General features: G+C 45.3%; 1 protein-coding gene across 1 annotated transcript in view; it reads left to right on the forward strand.

Moving 5' to 3' along the window:
• The window catches only part of QARS1 (glutaminyl-tRNA synthetase 1), a 65,244-nt gene that overhangs the window by 11,556 nt on the left and 38,153 nt on the right, over positions 1-15,535 (forward strand). The window contains exons 3-7 of the mRNA XM_066596788.1: positions 4,437-4,546; positions 5,227-5,302; positions 6,002-6,066; positions 6,331-6,384; positions 12,084-12,138. Coding sequence (XP_066452885.1) covers positions 4,437-4,546; positions 5,227-5,302; positions 6,002-6,066; positions 6,331-6,384; positions 12,084-12,138 — 360 coding nt within the window. The remainder of the gene's footprint in view (positions 1-4,436; positions 4,547-5,226; positions 5,303-6,001; positions 6,067-6,330; positions 6,385-12,083; positions 12,139-15,535) is intronic.

The following is a 15,535-nucleotide window of genomic DNA, read 5'->3' on the forward strand; positions in this document are numbered from 1 at the left end:
CTCCCATAAACACATACCCACATGAGCAGACAACCAGTTTTACTTCTACTAAAAGGCCCATTTACAGGCAAAGATAATCTTTGAAACAATTGAAAGTTTTAGTGATCTTTTTGTATTAAGTGTTAATGGACACTAATGTCCATTAACATTTTATCATCTTCATTTGCATGTAAAAGGGCCTTCAAGAGCTGTTTGCAGAGCCCAGCATGTCATTAGTCACTCGCCCTGCTGTGCAAACAGCTGCATTGTTCTTAATGCGACTCCCTGCTGAATACAATGTAATCTGCCGACTCCCACAGAGATCACGGCTTGCTGTCTATTGAGAGATATTTTATTTCTGTGCAGCTAAACTATGGATTTTAAGTTCACCTTAAAAGGGGTCCGCCGCAAGACTTGGTATTACCTGCAAAGTTCCCATTGAAGTGATTGGAAAGTTTGCCTGTAATACCAAGAATCGCCACTGCAGTGGGAACTGAGCTGTCTGCTTCTTGTAAAAAAAATTAGCTTGGTGCAGCTGTTCGTCTTCTGGGCAGCAGATCCCGGCTGATCTTCTGCTACTGATGACCTATCCTGAGGATTGGCTACCAGTAAGTTTACAACTGGACAACCCCTTTAATTGTATGTATCATATGTCCAACTGGTGGCCACTATGTAGATGAATCAGGGCAGAAACTTGAGAATGAATTCTCATTGTCATGCAACAAAAAAAAAAGACAGTTCTACATGAAGGAAAACATTTTGTAGTCCTCACCATGACCTCATGAAAATATTGATATTAAGGTTACATTAGCGTGTTACGGGTGCATTTATGTGCCCATAGTATAGGGAAAGTGTCCCAGCCGGACCATTGGGGTTCTAACCAAGCTTGATGATGCTGAATTCGGGTTAGTGCACCTGCACCTGCACCCGCACCCGGACTGAGATGCTCGTCTGTATTACACACACATAATACGCTAGTGTGAAACTGACCTTACCGGTAATGTCTAATCTCGAAAATGGGAGAATCTGGGAGTACAAATTAATGACAACCTGCAACACGCTCAAATTGGGAGGGGTACTGTTACTCCTTGTGGAGAGTGCCAAGTAGGCGTAAGGTGACTTATAGGACATGTAGTGCTCCTCTGGGAAACTTGGCATGCAGATGATGACTAATACAATGCTTTTGCAGCGCCACCTATTGGAAGTAACTTCACTATAAGTCAATGTGTGACCTTGTAAGAAGACGAAGGGTATAGGCCAAACCAGAGGGTAAAGATAGCCACGTACAGACAGCTGTTATGGGGTTATATCCCTCCTTGGTGTACAATTGGTCAGACATCGACTTATAGGGAAGTCCCATTCCAATAGGTGGCGCTACAGAGGTATTATACCATCTACCTTTTACACTCATTAGGAATGAATGTCACATGGATTTATGTCCTTTACCACTCCGACCTCCTGGGTCATAAAAGGCGCAGGACAATAAAAGCTTTACACTCTTATCTATGTACTTCTCCATTTACTGCTCCTCCCGTCAAGAGGGCCCTGCTTTCCATCACGGGTCTTATTTACTGCACTAGTCCTATGTCCTTCTGTGTGTGTATATATGTGACTCTTTAGATGTTTTGGCTGATGAAGAGGCTTAAGTAGTCCTGAAAGCCACTAGTTGTTATCTGTTGGCCATTAAAAGGTAAGAACAACTGAGGAATGTCGCTTTTCATCTTTCTATTTACTGGCAAACACAATACAAAGAGATCAGCATTAATAGCCCCACTAGTCCGCTGCCTCGGGGTAACCTTTGATTCTGACCTGCCCTTCAGGCTGCATATACAGGTCTCTCGGACATGAACTTTTCTCAATCCCAAGTCAACAAAAATACTAGTGCTACCCTCATCATCTCCCATCTAGACTACTGCAACCTCCTTCTCTGTGGCCTCCCATCCATCGCTCTTGTTGCCCTCCAGTCCCAACTCTGCTGCTCAGATAATCCATCTTTTCCCTTTAACATGGGACTGACAGGTTCATAAGCGCCCAACAGCCATCCCACTGACTATTACTACAGTGCTTACACCCAGGAGCGATAGTCCTTCAGAGATTGGAGGGTGAACATGCACAGATGTCTTCTGTCCGTCTGCCTCCAGTCACTGAAAGCAGGCAGTCCATCATCTACTGCTAGTCGCTGGGCTTTTAGGTGAACTGAAAACCGAATGACTCCTACAAGTAAGTGATTTCTTACTTGGTGCCCGTTGGTGGCAGCATGTACATGGGACAACTATCGCCCAAATTAGCGGTTTCTAGTGATTACACTGGTGATAATTGCCTTGTGTAATGATACCATTACTCCCTCACCTCTCCCCTCTGCCAATTGTCCGTAAAGACCAGCTCAAGATAATAACGGTGATATCCAAGGCCGTCCCCAACCTGTTCTCCACCCCCACGCATCTCTAATCTCCAGTATTCCCCCCTCACATGTAATCTATAGACAGCCTTGCCCCCCTCAATACATCTCTGACCATGTATAGTTAAAACGTTAAGGGAACGCTGACGATGCAGGCAGCATAACATTCCTGTCACGTCACCAAACGCTCAGTGATGAGCTGCTGTCATGTGTGGAGGGAACGGGGCGCCAATGGCGGATCTGCCAATTTTGGTGTCCTCTGGTGAATGCCAACTGAGCTGCCCGATGCTGGACTATAAGCACAGGTCCGACTACAGGATGTCAGGCCCTCCTGAATGACCGTTTGGTCAGTAGTCACCGGACATCATTTTGTAACACTCCTCTTTCTGTGGTCCTGATGCCGGGTTGATGCTATCAGCTCCATGCTCTTGTGCTGGGTGAAGCGGCAAACCTCCTTGCTCCCCCGGCATGTATGGATGTGCCAACCTAGAGGAGCGGGACCACCTGTACAGCCTGATGGGGCTGCAGGTACCCCTTATGTATCAGTAGTAACACCAGCAGGACTAGAGCAGATTCAGTCAGGAAGGAGGAGAGAGGAATCGTCTCCAGTCCCTTTTCGCGGGTGTTTTGCTGTCGCCTCTCTGGGGCTCCTGGTGTCACTTTCACTTATATTAAAGCAGATGAAGTTTATTCCCAATCGCTGCTTCTTCCTAACTGGACAGATTGCCATAACTGAAGTGTAAGGCTGCTATTACGTGAGTGATAGCGGCAGCCACTAGCTCTCGCGTTTTCCTGACAATTGCCAGGCAGCACCTGTACTTAGACCAATTAGCACTATTAACCTGTAATGGCACTTATTGCCGGGCGGGAAAAACGTGAGGTCTAGTGGCTTCCCGTTAGCGCTTGTGTAATGGCACCCTATGAGTGCGTTCACATGTTGCTGACCTGCACAAAATCTGCGAAGGCAGCCTTACACCTCATTCACACTGGTGTATTTTATATGCGTGTAATACTCAGTGCTTAAACCCCATTGATTAGCATTGGGGCATTCAGACCTGGAATTTAGATGTGCTTGAAAAACAACGCAGCGTGCCCTATTTGGTCCATTAAAGGGAATGAGATCGCCTAAATATACATGATGCATATACTCACTGCGTATGTACACAAAATAGTGGGGTAGGCTTGCTTTTTTTTTTTTTTTTTGCGCATGTAAAAATTTTTATTTTTTGCCAGCAACAAACAATATAAAATGCGCAGTAAATACACACCGTAGCGGTCTATGAAAACAGTGTATTTCACAGACCAAAGCTGAATACACATGTTTGAGCCTTTAGGCTGCTGTCATACTGCAGCGATCCCTGCAAAATGCAGGCAGAGAGACGCTGGTTGCAGCTGGCACTGAACGAGAAGTCGGGTGCCGGCTGCAAATGGGGATTCTCTGCCTGCGTTTTTCGGGGAAGAAACACTGCTATGTAATAGCAGCCTATTTGATTTGGGGTTGTACTGTAATACTTCAAGGGGTTTTCCATGCAGCGTCTCCTGTCAGAGTCCGGATACTCCAGGGTTGGAATGGAAGCTGCTGCGCCGACTCCTGTGTTGTGGCCAGCACTTGTAACTGCAGGCTGGGTGTGGTCTCACTTGAATGGGAGCTGCACCTACAATTGTAAGTGCCGGTCACTATACAGGTTGGAGCAGCAGCTTCCGCTCCGACCCCCGGTGTATCCCAACACTGACAGCTTTCACTGCCTTGAAAATCCCTTTAAGGGTGCATTCTTTGAGCAGTGTATGTATTGTGTGTCCGTACAGAGATGTCTTCGTCCGCGCAGGCTGACCTCAGGATACTGAGACGTTCCTTTCTTTGTGTCCCGGAGCGTTTCTCCAAAAACCTTTTATTAACCCTCTGTGTTAAACGTTAAATTAGCTGCTTGGAGGATCAGCGTGCAGAAACATCCAGCTCCCTGTCCTCCTAATTCCATTACCTGCTCCTCTCCGTCTCCCTGTGGCGCTTTATTGTGTGCCAACCGCCCCATCCCTCCATCTCATTCTTCTGTATCCCCAGCCGCCTTGGAATATGTGAAGAGCCATCCCCTGGACCCCATCGATACTGCCGATTTTGAAAGAGAATGTGGAGTTGGGGTTACGGTGACACCGGAGCAGATAGAAGAAGCGGTGAGTATTTGGACCTGCTGCTTTCTTGTAACCTTCAACACATTGTGATTTTTGGCATTTAACAATCCAGAAATTCCAATAATCGCCACTTGTTTCCAGCAAAGCAGAAGTCATCGGCTCTCCGTACGCTGAATGTTTACAGCCAACAGTCTTATGACGTTGTAAAGCCCAATAATGTATATTTGGCTGTTTGGCGGATTTGATTTCATGATTACCTGGTCCTCTGTTCTCACAAGAGTAAAACTGCTGCCCGATGTGTCTTGCACTGGCTTTATCCCCTCTCTATTGAAATAACCATGCATAGTCAGGCAAGTGTATGGCTGCAAGATCTATAATCTACCGAAATGTCCTCACTCTATACATGCATTACTTATCCTGTACTGATCCTCAGTTACATCCTGTATTATACTCCAGAGCTGCACTCACTATTCTGCTGGTGGAGTCACTGTGTACATACATTACTTATCCTATACTGATCCTCAGTTACATCCTGTATTATACTCCAGAGCTGCACTCACTATTCTGCTGGTGGAGTCACTGTGTACATACATTACTTATCCTATACTGATCCTGAGTTACATCCTGTATTATACTCCAGAGCTGCACTCACTATTCTGCTGGTGGAGTCACTGTGTACATACATTACTTATCCTGAGTTATATTCTTTTTTTTCCCTTTAGGTAGAGTCTGTCCTCCAGAAGTATAAAGAGCAGCTGCTGGCGGAGCGTTACCGCTTTAATATGGGTCTACTGATGGGTGAGTTACATCCATCCTTTATTTATGTTCTAAAGGGAACCGGCTACTGTTTTTAGAAATTGCATGTATTAGACTGTATTATCACTTTGCCATGGCCTGTGATCGCTGTGCTGATCGATAATCCACTGCAGTACTACTGCAATGCATTATCAGAGCAAATCTAGCATTGCAGGTTCAAATCTCCTAACGGACATAATAAATGTTACATTTTTTGCGCTCTTATTTTTCCTCCTTTTTTTTAATGTGTTTTTTTTTTTTTTTTAACAATAAAAAACATAAAAAATAAATGTGTGGTTTTATGTGTATAATAGTGTATATAATATAGTTTTGGTATTGTAATAATGATACATCCCGCGGAAAAAAAAATGGCATTTATGCTGAATGATTAGTGTTGTGGAAAAAAAACAAACCTCTAACCGCAATGGTAGAATTGTTGGTTTTTTTTTCCCTCACTGCCCTCCGAAAAATGATTAATACATTGTATGTATTCAAAAATGGTACCAATGAAAACTAGAGCTCATCACGCAGAAAACCAGCCCTCATATGGCCGTGTCAATGGAAGAATAAAGTTACGGCTTTTGAAATGGGGAGATAAAAATCCTCAAAAATCCCGTGTCCTTGGGTCCAAAATCGGTCGCGTCACTAAGGGGTTAAATGCAGTAACCATATCTGATCCATCTTATGTCTTCATCCTTCTAGGAGAGGCAAGGAACAGACTCAAGTGGGCCGATGGAAAAACCATTAAGAATGAAGTGGACATGCAGGTAACTGGGGAGGGGGGGGGGGTGATTTCCATTCTTTCACTGTGTTCGAAGATAAGTGGTGATCTCTCCAGCAGCTGCTTATCCCCCTCCTGCCTAGTTGATGGAGTGTCTTCATGAAGAGCTGCAATTGTGTTGGCTACATAATTGCTTAGAATAACTTTACGAGGGGTGAAAGATTTCGCATCGGCATTCCTGGTGGGTTTTCTCAGAGCTTCCTCTGACCTGTCGCCTATTAACCTCTGACCCTCCATTTGCTCTCCGCAGGTTCTGCACTTACTTGGCCCCAAGACAGAAGCCGATCTGGAAAAGAAACCCAAGGTATTTTGTTGACCTGTTGCCTCTGACAGTAAATGTGTGATTTGTGTGACCCCCCCAGCCAGTTCTTTAACATTCCTCCATCGGAGGCATCAGTCTGATCCTCCGGCAGTAAAACAGCTCTCTGTAGGTCGTGACTTATCGATTTAACCTCTTCTAGTAGTGAGGCGCTGCATCGGCGGATGTCTTCATAGAGTTAATTACCTGTCATGTAATACAAGAATGTGTGTGTAATCACTGATGTCACCGCCTGCACTTCACGCAGCAAGCACTCACCTGTCTACAATATGGTAGGCAAGTTGTAATGGGGAACGCTGTTCTTTTGATGCACTGGAATACAGTCTCTTATATACTGGTAGTGAGGTTCACTCCTTTGGGCTTCAAAACCGCAGCACTTTGCCATGGCATATCTCACTAGTTGATGAAAATTGTTCTGCAGGAATATCGGCCCCTGCGGACAGGAAGCTTCGTGTAGTCGCTGCAGATTAGATGGAGGTGCTGACATGTTCTGACCAGCTGATAGGAAGGGGTCATTGATTCATGCTGCTTGCGCCAAATTCTGACCTCCCATCAGCACCGTGCAACAGAAATCTGGATCCATCTGACCAGGAGTTGTTTCTCCACCGCTCGGTGATACATATTTGTGCTCGTTTCTCCTCTCTGCTACTCTTGGGGCTCATTCACACGGACTTAACTACGTGCGTATTATGCTCTGAATAGAACCCTTTGTTTCCAATGGGTTCATTCACGGCTGCTTATTTTTTGGGCGATTTTTAGTTCCGTGAAAGACCGTATGTCCCTATTTGGTGTGTGTTGCACACAGAAATCGCTTATTGAAATCAATCGGCTTGCGTAAATCAAAGGAATTTGTGTGTGTGTGGGGGGGGGGGGGGGGGGGTTCTGTTTTTTTTTTTTTGTTTATTTTTTGTGTTTTACATGTGTTAAAACACCAATAGGCAGAAATACGAAGGGAAATGGCATATTTTGGACCTTGAATATACTGCGTGTTCATGGAACGTAATACGCAGTATGCCTGTGTGGAAGAGCTCTAAGACAATGGTGCTGGAACTGGTCGCCTGCTGTTATAGCTCATCCGCTCTAAGGAACAGTGAGTTGTGCTTTTGGATAAATTAACTGGAGCCCCAGTGTTGTAGTCGGCTGCTCCTGACTATGTAGAACCTGTTCATCACAAAGATTCCTGACATCCTCCTCTGACGCCTTTCGGTGGTAATGTTTTAATCCAGAGCATCACCTTTCGCCTGATCTTTTTTTTCTCGATCACACTATTCTCGATTTACTCTCCACAGTATTACATGAGAAAACCCCATGCGGTTGGCAGTGACATCCCGGCCCGGCTAGTTGGCACTTATGACCAGACCTTGTTGGAAGTCACTGAGATCGCTGGATTTTCCCATTTAACGTGGATTCACACTGAAACCGATCCACGGAAAACTTGTCACCTGATTTTATGCTGCACTCCGGGGTCACGGGGGGAATTTACATACAGGGAAGCGCCAATCGTGAGAGGGCCGGGGGGGTTAATAAAGGGGTTATATGGTGTGTCCTATATTCAGTAGTGTGTAAGTAATGAAGTATTAAGGAATTGCTATTCCAGCGCTTCCTAATGGAGACTACTGGCTCCATATGTAGAAGCGGAGCTATTTACCATCTGCTTGTAGGAACCAGTAGCTGTATAAACCGCAGAGCTATAAACCACTTATCAGTAGAGCGTAGTTAGAGGGGGAAGGGCAGGATTCCTGCAGCTGTGGTGTAGTAGTGGTAATACTGGGTGAAGGCAGCTATTATAATAGGACTGCGTAGATTTTTGCAGTCGTGATGGAGAAGTTAAACGGCTGTTGTGCGGGGAGTTCATGAAATAGGAACATATATATTTTACAGCCTTAGGAGATGGTAAGGTGAAGTTTCTCCTTTGGCCGCCTTCACACGGCCGAGAAAATCATATGAGAATTCTACGTTGGGAGGCGCACAGATCTCACACGACCATGAACCCTATTCTTTTGAATGAGGTCATGTACATGAGCGATAATTTTTTGCTCATTGTTGCATCCGTGCAACATTTTGATCACTTTCTATTCTATTTTTTTGTAAGGTAAGATAGGGAAAACTCGATTTTTTTGCCAAGTTGTGTGTTTGTTTTTTTTTTTTTTTTTTTTTTTTTTTTTTTTTTAAACGCTCCATCATTTGCAATGATGGGGTGCATTAAAAACAGCGTTGAGCACATTTAAAAATGCTGTGTTTTTACTACCTCCTGTGTGAGAGAAGCCCTAGAGCAAGTATCAGGCTGTCATCCCACAGCCGAGCACCCTTTACCTGGTACGAGAGACCTGCGCCAGGCTTCTCATGCAGCTGCCTTCAAAAGGTGGCGCTTGAGAATAAAGCACCTTAAAGGTTGCTGTCAAGACTTATGGACGGTCGTTAAGGGGTTAACTTGCAGGAATGCTACCTTGTGATAGGTGGCACTGTAGCTATATTGTTCCATCTTCCCATTTGCATAAATTTGCCAGACAGGTCGCCCCAGCGATAATTACTTATTTCTGTGCTTTTAAATGGGAACAAGCATTGCTCGGTGAATGGAGGCGGAGCGGCCGGGACCGTTCTGACTTGTCAGTCTCCATTCACAATAAATGGGCAGTTCATAAGTGAACGAATTCTGTGTTTGCAGTGAGCTATAATTGCTCAGATTCCCCCCAGAAGGACCATTACTCTTCTCGCACCTACTGAAGAAAAACTTTACGAATACTCCTCCCGTCTTGCAAACTTGGTAAATGGTAAACTTTTCTAATTGGGAAGAATATCGGCGCGGCCAGGACTGATGGCTCCAGACAATAGCCAAAATGGCCCGCAATCAGCAAACTTGTAAATGAGCTGCGGCTGTACAGTGATGTAGCACAACCTAAAACTATGGTTGGTTTGACTTCTACTTCCTATTGCATTGAAGTTACGCAATTATTATAGGCAGGGGCTACAAGACGGGTCCTGCAACCCTGCAACATTGCACCATGATAGAAGTCTATGTGGTGGCTTTGTAGCGAACAGGTTGCCACGACTGTGACCTTCACATTAAAGGACCTCCAAAAAGGCTTGATTTCTTGTTGTCTGGGGGTCCCCTTTTACACGACCTAATGATCATTCAGGTTATTGTTGGATCGCGTGTATTTAAATGATGATCATTCTGTGTAAATGCCCACAGCGACTGAATGATGTTTTGTGCAGGTATAAAAATAAAGCACATGGGCCGTGTAAACAGGCAGTTGTTGATCTATGAATGACTGCCTGGTTACTGTGGCCAGAGCGATCTCCGTCCTGCTCTGCCTCTATTCACTGGGCGATCCTCCCTCTTGGATCGCTGGGACTGGTGCTAAAGCGCCTGACAGTGCAAGGTCCCTCAGGTGCGATGCTGCAGGGGTTGCACTGTTGCGGCCAAAGTCCCCGTGTAGCTCTAGCCACAGGCCATATTCACACAGAGGCGTATTCAGTTTTGGACCGTGAAAAATACGCCGTCTTCACTGCATGATGTCGCTGCATTCTTGGTGTTGTGCAGCCCAAAGTCAATATTTCACCCCAGCCTCATAATTTAGTGCATAGAACATATACTTCGAGGCAGAAGCTGCCATCCCGTACGCTGCGCTGCCCTCTAGTGGTCATTTTCTAGATGAGCCTGAGAGATCTTCATTTAGGATTATGAGCTGTATTTATTTAGTTTCACTTCCTCCCATTTACTGTAAGTAAATGCCTGATAAGAGAATGAATCATTTCTATGGAAAGGGAGCAGACGGTTTTCTTTATGGGTGGGTTATCTAGGAGGTTCACAATGATCCTGTTATCTAGGAGGTTCCCTGGAACAATGATCACTGATGGTTTATCTCCCAGCTACTTCAAGAGGGTGCTGTAAAAATAAGTATACAAGGCCAGGGCTGCAGCTCATGCCTATGTGAGCCTCACCAAGCAATCCACTGATGGCCACTCTGCCCCTTCGGCTGGGCTCACACGGCTAAGGCCTCATGTCCACGGGGAAAATCGGGCCCGCTACGGATTCTACATGTAGAATCTGCAGCGGGTCCCTCCTGCCCCGCGGACATGAGCGCTGAAAATAACAATAAATAAGAATTTACCTATCCGTAGCGGGCGGCGAAGCTCTGCTCTTCCTCACGGCCGGATCTTCTTTTTCGGCCGGCGGATGAATTCCTTACGCCGGCGGCACGTCGTCGACGTGCCGCGCGCATGCGCCGGGCACATCCGCCGAGCCGAAGCAAGGGAGATGCGGCCGTGAGGAAGAGAAGAGCTTCCCGGTCCGCTGCGGGTGAGTAAATTCTTTAAATTCCTATTTTAGGTCTCCCGCGGATCCGGACGGCTTCCATAGGCTTCAATAGAAGCCCGCGGGAGACCCGCACGAAAATGGAGCATGGTCCAGATTTTTTCATGCTCCATTTTTTTTAAAATTCCTTTTATTGACAATCCGCGGGTATTTATCTACCCGCGGGTGGTCAATGCATCCCTATGGGGTGCGGATCCGCGCGCGGGAGATCCGCTGCGGATTTTAAATCTCATTTTGCCCGTGGACATGAGCCCTTAGTGTGAAACGCTGCGTGTAGCGTTTTACCGCTGTGGAGCCAGTATATCGCTGCATATGGTTGATTACATGCCCATAGACAATAATGGGCTCCATCGTGTTATATGTAGCAAAATAGAACCTGCAGGGTTCTATTTATTTTTTTAGTGCACGTATGATGCGTAATGAATATTTACAAGTGTGAATGGAGCAATGAAAATAACTTCATGGACTACATTCACTGCGTAATACACGGTGAAGTTACACTTGTGTGAGCCCAGCCTAATGCTGATCTTGTGTCAGATCCCCAGAATTGCCCTGTTTAGTCAAATACATTAAAAGGCTCTCTCACGATTTGGCGCTTCCCTGTATGGAGACTCTCCCCGTGACCCCGGAGTGCAGCATGAGATCACGTGACCAGTTCTCTGTGGATCAGTTTCAGTGTGAATCCACATTAGATGGGAAAATCCAGCGATCTGAGCGACTTCCAATGAGGCTGGAGCCAGGATGTCACAGCCAACAGTGTGGAGAGTATACTGAGCATGGCGTGATCAAGGAAACGTGTCCAGCGAGAGGCGATCCTGTGGATGGAAACCACCAGTACCAGTGTTTCTTGTGGCGCAATGCGACACACAGCTGTGCTACATGCACATCACACACAGCACTGCAAGCAGCATGAATTGATGACCCCTTCTGTCAGCTGGTCAAAGCATGTCAGCGCCTCCATCTAATCTGCAGCAACCACAAGAAGCTTCCTGTCCGCAGGGGCCGATATTCCTGCAGAGCCATTTTATCACTGACTAATTGCTGCAATTCCAAAGGCAAAAGAACATCGAACGCACTACTTGATGGGGGTCTCTAATAAAGTGGCCTTTCGTGTATATTCATATGTTTGGGGTGTTTCTGTGTTGTCTGTTCCTAGGAAAGCTAGGTGACAACCAATACGGCCACCAGCACATCACTTCCAATGGGTGGCCACTCTTCTCTCCTGGCTCCAGAGTAGCGAGTCTTCCTAGCTATACAGTGCCTCTACTCCCACCCATCCCCCTCTACCGGATCACCACAGATAACCTATTATCCCCATTTATATATTAGTCACTCATCAAATTGTATTTTATTTCTTTGCCTTCAGGCAACAAAGCCAAAAATTGTGGAGTCGGACAAAAAAACAGATGCAGCTGTGAACGGTGAGTAACATCTTCATTATCTTTACACTCCCTGTGACCTCTCATGTCTTTCTTCCTCCTCCAAATTCCACAATCCAAAGACTTTCGGGTTTCCCGGCAGAGCTGCGTCCTCTTGTTAAGCACATACCTGACATTCTTCTTCAGCCACTGCCCTGAAACGGGATTGGTTACAACCTGCACATACTTATCTCCTCGGCAGAGAGACTCTTTACTATCAGCCATTCACAGCGTAACATGGCGGCGCTGCTGTCACCCAAAAATACGGCAGACTTTTTTTCCAGCCATGTTTGGCTGTATGTCAGTTTAGTTGTAGATGTACATAGGGGGCAGTCTTATAGTAGTTATATTCTTGTACATAGGGGGCAGTCTTATAGTAGTTATATTCTTGTACATAGGGGGCAGTATTATAGTAGCTATACTTGTACATAGAGGGCAGTATTATAGTAGTTATATTCTTGTACATAGGGGGCAGTATTATAGTAGCTATACTTGTACATAGGGGGCAGTATTATAGTAGTTATATTCTTGTACATAGGGGGCAGTATTATAGTAGCTATACTTGTACATAGGGGGCAGTATTATAGTAGTTATATTCTTGTACATAGGGGGCAGTATTATAGTAGTTATATTCTTGTACATAGGGGGCAGTATTATAGTAGTTATATTCTTGTACATAGGGGTCAGTCTTATAGTAGTTATATTCTTGTACATAGGGGGCAGTCTTATAGTAGTTATATTCTTGTACATAGGGAGCAGTATTATAGTAGTTATATTCTTGTACATAGGGAGCAGTATTATAGTAGTTATATTCTTGTACATAGGAGGCAGTATTATAGTAGTTATATTCTTCTCCATAGGAGGCAGTATTATAGTAGTTATATTCTTGTATATAAAGGGCAGTATTATAGTAGTTATATTCTTGTACATAGGAGGCAGTATTATAGTGGTTATATTCTTGTACATAGGGGGCAGTATTATAGTAGTTATATTCTTGTACATAGGGGGCAGTATTATAGTAGTTATAGTCTTGTACATAGGAGGCAGTATTATAGTAGTTATATTCTTGTAGATAGGGGGCAGCATTATAGTAGTTATATTCTTGTACATAGGGGACAGTATTATAGTAGTTATATTCTTGTACATAGGGGGGCAGTATTATAGGAGTTATATTCTTGTACATAGGGGGGCAGTATTATAGGAGTTATATTCTTGTACATAGGGGGGCAGTATTAGAGTAGTTCTTATACATAAGGGGGCAGTATTAGAGTAGTTCTTGTACATAGGGGGGCAGTATTAGAGTAGTTCTTGTACGTAGGGGGGCAGTATTATAGCAGTTATATTCTTGTACGTAGGGGGGCAGTATTATAGCAGTTATATTCTTGTACGTAGGGGGGCAGTATTATAGCAGTTATATTCTTGTACGTAGGGGGGCAGTATTATAGCAGTTATATTCTTGTACGTAGGGGGGCAGTATTATAGCAGTTATATTCTTGTACGTAGGGGGGCAGTATTATAGCAGTTATATTCTTGTACGTAGGGGGGCAGTATTATAGCAGTTATATTCTTGTACGTAGGGGGGCAGTATTATAGCAGTTATATTCTTGTACGTAGGGGGGCAGTATTATAGCATGCTTTACTCTTTATTAATATGAGAATAGTGGGAGTCTGTCCACTAAAATCCTCATCGATTGCTGAACTGATTGGGCTGCAGGAAATCTAAAGGTACCATTTACATGGGCCATCCCATGATTATTGCTCTTTGCTTTTACACACGAGCGATAGTTTGTCAGAGAATAGAGGCAGAGCGCACCAGAGATCTCTTCCAGCCTCCCGACTCCATTCACTGCAAACAGGCAGTTGATCAAGGATTTCACGACTCCCGTTTACACCGAGTGAGAGGTCTCTCCAGTAGTCGTTTTGTTTTAGCTAACTGAAATAGAACAACCAGTGATTTCTTGCTCAGTACCCTGTTGGGGTCTGTGTGTACGGGGGCTGGCAGTTGCCTATAATCAGCTGCCATTCCAGGCTGCGGGTCCCCTCCCCTGGTCACATGAGCGCCGGCATTTACGGATTGCCAGCAATCATATAAAAGTTAATATAAAGTTAAGATTCAGCTGCCCTGATGGATCCGATCCATCAGCGCAGCTGAAAGTACTCACCCGCCTTCTCCGCGATGTCCCGCAGTGTCCTGACTTCCCGGGTCCCGACGGCGCGTTGTGCACGCAAGACGTCATGCGCGTGCACAAAAGGGTGCGCGGACCGGGAAATTTAAAAACTCTCTGGCTCCTAGCTCCCATGTGTAGTCGAGAGCAGAGAGATGTCACCGGGAGCCGCTGTATGCGGTTAACGGTCACATGATCGCTGCTATCCAATGGATAACAGCGATCATGTAACGTAAAAATAAAGTTTTTAAAAAGTTAGAAAAAAGAGTAAGTTTCATCTCACCAGAAAGATTATATCTGCGAGGAGAGATGAAATAGCGTAACTGAGGTCCACGGATAAATCTGAGGCCTTAGCACAGCTTCTGTGCATGCGCCCGCTGTCAAGATGGCGGACTCATGTGCAAAAGCCGCAGATTGCCAGGGTAATTTAAAATCTCCCTGCTCCTGGCTACCAAACGTAGCCGAGAACCTGGAGATTTCACGGGGGCCCACAGTACGTGGTCCCTGGTCACGTGATCACCGGTTTCCAATTGAAAACAGCGATCACATAAAAGTTAAAAAAAAAAAAAAGGCAAAGTTTCACCTCCAATCACGGATCCGATCCGTGAGGGGAGGTGAGATTACTTACCTAAGGCCTCTGGCGATGTCCCCCGGCGGGATCTTCATCCGGGGACCTTTCCCCAACTTTGGCGCATGTACCCATTAGCAAAATGGCAGACGCAAGCTGTGGAGCGCCCAGGAAATTCAAAGTCTCCTTGATCCTGTCTACTAAGGGTAACTGAGAGCCTAGAGCAGTGACTGAAGGCCGCAGTGAGCAGTCTCCGGTCACGTGATCCAATGGATAATGGCGATTACGTAAAAGTTAAGACCCATTCGAAGTTTGATGCGCCTTTCGGTTTTAGCCCCGTTGTGCATGCAGACATAATATTAGGGCCACAATGGGTATGTTTCTGAACACGGGACAAACGGGGGGGGATCCATTTTGGGGAGAAAGTCTACAATTTTTGTATAGCACACATATAAATGAAATTTTTTTTCCATGTGCTTTGCTCACATTCATTCAAAAACTGGGAGGTAAAATTATGCAGTACACCACTAGATGAATGCGTTAAGGGGTCTAGTTTTCAAAATGGGGTAGTTTGTGGGGGTCCTCTGTCGTTTTGGCCGCTCAAGGGCTCTACAAGTGGGCAATGAGGCCTAAAACTCCTCCAAGCAAAATGTCTGTTCTAAAAGCC

The sequence above is a fragment of the Eleutherodactylus coqui genome, chromosome 3, assembly GCF_035609145.1.
Source record: "Eleutherodactylus coqui strain aEleCoq1 chromosome 3, aEleCoq1.hap1, whole genome shotgun sequence".
NCBI lineage: Eukaryota > Metazoa > Chordata > Amphibia > Anura > Eleutherodactylidae > Eleutherodactylus > Eleutherodactylus coqui.